Here is a 5,744-nt window from a genome sequence, read left to right on the forward strand (position 1 = left end):
CAGAATTTAGAAATCCTTCTGATTTGTGTCAGTAGACTGACATTCAGACTGTATTTTTAACTCTCCCCTTTATTGTAATAGGCTTAAATAGAGTCTTCCTTGCCTGTTTAAATTTGCCTGGTATAGTTTTTGCCTTAATATACTGTAGGGATCGTTGACTGCTGCCTCTTTCCAGTCCGTAGCTCTGTCCTTGAACAGTTGGCACTATTCCAGTCCTGCAAAGTCAGGCATTCTCCACTGGTTAAATTTTTTATTATGCTCAACATTCATCATGCCTTGAATTTGAGTTCTTCAAAAATTGTAATAGGAGAACCTGGGCTTTAGATGTGGAAGAAATGCTGTTTACAGAGTATAGCTTTTCCCCAAGCCAAAAAGTCTCCCCAAAGTCCCCTTCATGTGCTTGTTCCTTAGGCTGTAGATAAAAGGATTCAACATAGGAGTGACGATTGTATATACAATAGATGCCACCATCCCAGTGTCTGCTGAATAGGAGGAAGATGGCTGGAAATAAACCAGAAAAACAGTCCCATAGAAAAGAGTGACCACTGTCAGATGAGAACCACAGGTGGAGAAGAGTTTTTGCTTTCCCCCAACAGAGGGGATCCTGAGAAAGGTGTGCACGATGTGGGCATAGGAGACCAGGATGCAAGTGAGAGGGACCACACCTGCGATGGCAGCATCAGTGAAAATCATGAGGTGGAAAGTATGGATGTCTGAACAGGCAAGCTTAAGGAGTGGGAGAAGATCACAGAAAAAGTGTGGGATGGAATGGGAGGAACAGAAGGAGACCTGAGTCATCAGGAGAGTGAGTGATAAGGCCAGGAGGTTGGAGAAGAGCCAGGATATGGCCACCAGTAGCACACATCGTTGAGGACACATGATTGTGGCATAGTTTAGAGGAAGACTGATGGCCACATAGCGATCGTATGCCATTACAGCCAGCAGAAAGTCATCCAGCAGGGCCAATGCCATGAAGAAGTACATCTGCACGAGGCACCCAGTGTGGGAGATAGTGTGGTGGTGTGTGTAGATATCCACCAATACCTTGGGGACAATGGTGGAGGTGAAGCAGGTATCAATGAAGGACAAGTTGGCCAGGAAAAAGTACATGGGGGTGTGGAGGTGCTGGTCAGAGCCAATGACCAGGATGATGAGCAGGTTTCCCATCAGGGTGACCAGGTACATGCCAAGGAAGAGTCCAAACAGGAGAGGTTGCTGCTCTGGATGCTCAGAGAATCCCAGGAGCAGGAAGTCTGAGATGATGGTTTGATTTCTAATTTCCTTCTACGGCAGAAAAATTAAAGGGATATCTAGGTAAAAAAGCTCCACTTTGAAAATTAGAGGTAAGGACTTTGCTTTTCTTTGTTTCTTAAGGAGGTCACAGAGATTGACTAGTGACCATAACTGCCCATTTGCAAATCCAAACAAAGATGAGGAGTGTTGACTATCATAAAGATTCATCTGTATGGCAATGAAGTTTGGTTTCTAGATTCTTGAAGTATGGCAAGTTCTCCCCAAATATTGAATGATTGAATGAGACTGAATGGGAATTCACTTTAACATACCTCTTCAATTTTAGTTCCCTTAAAAACTCCTTAGAACAATAGTTTTAACCTCACTGACTTTTTAAGAACTCCCTTTGTGGTGTTTTTTCTAATATTTAATAGACTATAAATGGGGATGTTTCCTTCCCTCTGTTTTGAGGGAGACAGTAATTTCTACAGAGAGGTGCAGCTGAGATTTACAAGTCTCAGGGTGTGTTGGGAATGCTCTAGTCCCTTTGCCTCTCATCACCATGGCAGTGCATTAATGTGGACACGAGAAGGCTCCAAGTGAAAAGGGCCATGTCATGAAGAGTGCATCATTTTTGTTTTCATCAACGACTTCACCAACTCCTTTCATCTAAAGATCTGGGCATTGGCATCTTGGAGACTGGAGAGGAATCCTTTCTGTTGCTTATTTTCAGACAGAGCCTGGCCAATTATTTACTTAGTTTCCTCACTTTCACCATGTGTAACTTCTTCATAAAGTATTGAAGTTATTTTTGAGATTACAGATATGGAAGAAGGACTTCATAGATGGTAGTGATAATTGTCACTGTTATTAGTAGTTAATGAACCCTGAGACATAATGTGATGGAAACCCTAGTTGAGATTCCCCTATGGGAAGGAGACTAGGAAGTAGTGAAGACATCTGGTAAAGATGAACCAATATGAGTTGTAATACACATGTGCATGGGAGCAACACTAGGAATCTCTCTGTATTAGCTATCTTTATTTCAAACTAGCAAAAACACTATATCTTTCTTATTACCTGTTATGTTTTCTCTTTCACAAAATTGGAGAACAAGTGGGTGGAACAGGTTCTCCTGGAAGTAGGGGTGGGATGTGGGAGAAGGGAGAGGTGGCTCATACAATGTATATACATGTGAATAAATGTAAAAATGACAAAAACAACATGTTTACCCACAAAAAAGAAAAAAATTGCTCAGATGAGGTGCTTTTCAGTTGTATTCCTCACATGCCTGATAGGTTTTGGAAACTATTTACTCCCTTTGAGCCTTGCTTTTCTTAACTACATGATGGAGAACATAACCATACCTGATAGGTTTGTGGAGGGAACGAGAAGCTGGAGTCATTGGAAGTTTCTTCATGAATCATGATGTGCAATCAAAAAGAGAAATGCCAGCATTCCTGCTCCATGGTGCAGAGAAACAAATAAAGTGAACATTTAGTGGCAGCAGGTGGCTATAGCATGTTTGTCTGGTGTAGTGATTAAAATATGTCCCATTTGAATCTCACAGAATTTCCCTCCTCTTTACTCTGTCATTTTTAGAAGTCATTTGACTCCTCTCAACTTCATTTTCTATATTGTTTAAATGGAATAATGATAGAGTATACTGTGTAGAATGGTTATAAGGTTTAAGTTCAATTTACAATAAAGCTGGCATACAGTAAGTAGTCAGTAAATATTATCTTTTAATATTATTGTTATTGCTGTATTTAAAGCATGAGAATTCTTTGTCCTTATTGTTGTGTCCAAGTTACTGCCTAGGTGTTGTTTTTTAAATTGTGAGAACTGTTAAGTAAGAGTCACCGACAGCATGGTCACCACCACCACCACTTTTCAATAGTTAACATTCTACTCAGAACTTGCAAAGGCAAAATATTTATTTTGGAATCTGGAAACCAAGCATCAAGTTGGTCAAATAACTTCATCATCAGAGCCCCAGTAGTATTAATTACATAATGGCAATAAACAAGTCTATCTTAAATTGTTATTCACCAGTTCAAATTTTAAGAAAAAATGTGAGTGCAATTGGTAAGATGTAAATGGATGCAGAGGAGTAAATTCATGGTATAGACTTGGTGTGGAGGTTGACAGTGATTCTGGGAACTACTTGTCCTTGTGGACTGAGAGTGAATTATGCTTTATCATTTCTCAGGTACTATCTAATAGTCATTGACAGGGTTGAGGGGAGGATAATCTGCCACTCATTCTTCACAGTTACCTTCTGCTGGATCATCAGTAATCAATGAACACCAGGTTTTTTTTTTTTTACAAAATGGATTAAAGTTGAAAAGTGAAGCTGTACTGGACATATAGAGAAAAAAGTTTGAGTGCTACAGTAGGCAGCCCTCATAGTAACCAGAACAGTTAGAAAATGATTGGTAGAGAGGGAGAAAAATTAGGAAGGGGAGAAGGAAAAAGTGAGAAGCTCTAAGTGCTTATGCATGTGTGTGTATGCAGACTGTGCATGTGAGCTGTAGGTAGATTCTGTTCTCTCTCACCATCTCTGTACCTGAGATCTTACCTGGAGATGCTGTCCATCCTCAAACAGTGCTTCTACCACCAAGGAGGTTAAGTTCCCTGTCCCATTTTCATCCCCTCAAACATGGCTGAGTCATAGAGCCAATTCTATTTCCTGGAACACCACAGACTGAAGTCTCAGGCCTTTTTTGACACCTCAAGCATAGGTATCAGGAGGAGCTGCTGACTTTTACATGCAACGTGTCCTGGGACCCAGTCCCAGACCTGCTAGTTAGACAAGATGGGGCAATTGTCCAACGGCCAGCTGGATCCTCTGGAGTATAGGTCCCCGAGTCTCAGTCATGTTACTGATGCCTCTGCTCAAGTGACCAGGGCTGGATCAGCTGGCTACTGCTTCTGCTTTTACCCTAGTGAACTCCAACTTGGCTTTGCCATTATCAGTCCTCACATAGCAGGGTTCTTCTCTGCCACAGGGTCCACAGTTTCTAATCAGAGCACAGTCACCATGGATTAATTATAGTACACTGGAGAAAATCAGTAAAAAAGATAAGGAATACAGGAGATCAGAAGTCACAACAATTGATTTCAAACGTCTTATATTGGTTGCAGGTTCTAACTCTGGTTTAAAATTTTTATTTATTTATCTAAATATGTGTTATTGTGACTGGGGTGTGGCTCAATGGTACTTTGCTTGCCTAGTTGTGGGCAAGTCCCTAGGTTCAATACCTAGAACCACAAAAATAGGAAAAAGAATGTATGTATATCTTACATACAAAAGAGTGATAAAATCTGTATGTACTGTTTGAATAATGAAAATTTAATGCCTGTACTCAGTTTAAATGGTACACAGTTCAATATTTTTGCATCCTAGTGTGTGACTCTTTCTAATGATTTTCTTTATTCCCCTTTAGAGGAAACTCTATGGTGAGTAGTGCAAACCATTCTATTCCTTTTCTTTGTCTTTTCCACATATCTATAGTTTTTAATTTATTTAATTTTATTAAAGTTTTCAGTGAACTCATTTAGCAGCAAATCATGATCTGAACATAGACAAGATTATAGCCTTTATTAGCTGTGCTTAGTGTATTTATTCATTGTTGTGGAAAATAATGTGTTTGAATGCTCCACATTCAAACAACTGTGGAACCTACTGAGATAATCTTGACCACATGTAATTCCAAATCCCAAAGTTCTGACATTTGAAATTCAGCAGACAAAATATGTTCATGATGAAAAACTTGTTGACCTCTCTGAGGCAGCAGCGAACCTAAGTACCTTTCAGTTACAATGCCTTCACAAACGAATCAATAAGAATAATTTTGGACAAAATAAGCAATAGAGTAATATAAAGAAGTATAATTCCATTCATATAAAGGACAAAACAGGCAAACCCAGAGTACATACAGCTTAGTAATCACACTCCTAGATCATGCTTGTATGTGTTTCTTGGTATACAACTGTTGCTTTTGTCATTTATGTACCTATGAGTAGAATGGTAGGATTTCTAGAATTGTCTGTATCTTCAATTTTTCTATATAATGTCAGACTGATATCTAAAGAGGTTTTCCAAATTACATTTCTATCAGCAATATGTGTGGATGTTGTCTGTGTCACATACTTGATAACACTTTGTGTTGATTTTTTAAATTATTTTCTTATGTATGTACATGTTTGGGCATCTCCTGATGGTTTTATTTTATTTTTGAGTGGTAGATAAATACTGATTAGCATTTAAAAAATTTTTCTTCTGATATATTCATTATATGGGGGGGATTCATAGTGAAAATTCCAATCAGACTTGTTTTATACATTATTTACATTGCCCCCATCATCTCTCCCCCTAACCCCCTCCCCACTAGCATTTTTTTGTGGGGTGGAGATTGAACCTATGGCCTTGGGCATTCTAAGAAAGCACTCCACCACTTGAGCTGCACCCCAACCCCTTTTTTCTGTTTTATTTTTGAGACAAGTTC

The 5,744-nt window shown here is 39.2% G+C and overlaps 1 protein-coding gene across 1 annotated transcript; it reads right to left on the bottom strand.

The window, feature by feature from the left end:
• Positions 1 to 342: 342 nt before the first annotated feature.
• Positions 343 to 1,200, bottom strand: LOC141415612 (olfactory receptor 1N1-like). The gene has a single exon (XM_074052626.1). It carries the CDS (start codon positions 1,183 to 1,185, stop codon positions 343 to 345), a length of 843 nt encoding a protein of 280 aa, XP_073908727.1. The 5' UTR covers positions 1,186 to 1,200.
• Between the last annotated feature and the right edge of the window lie 4,544 nt (positions 1,201 to 5,744).

Source organism: Castor canadensis, chromosome 13, assembly GCF_047511655.1.
Source record: "Castor canadensis chromosome 13, mCasCan1.hap1v2, whole genome shotgun sequence".
NCBI lineage: Eukaryota > Metazoa > Chordata > Mammalia > Rodentia > Castoridae > Castor > Castor canadensis.

What these genes read in the sequence shown, in the direction of transcription:
- LOC141415612 (XM_074052626.1), bottom strand. Translation starts at nt 1,185, where the DNA reads ATGTACCTGGTCACCCTGATGGGAAACCTGCTCATCATCCTGGTCATT.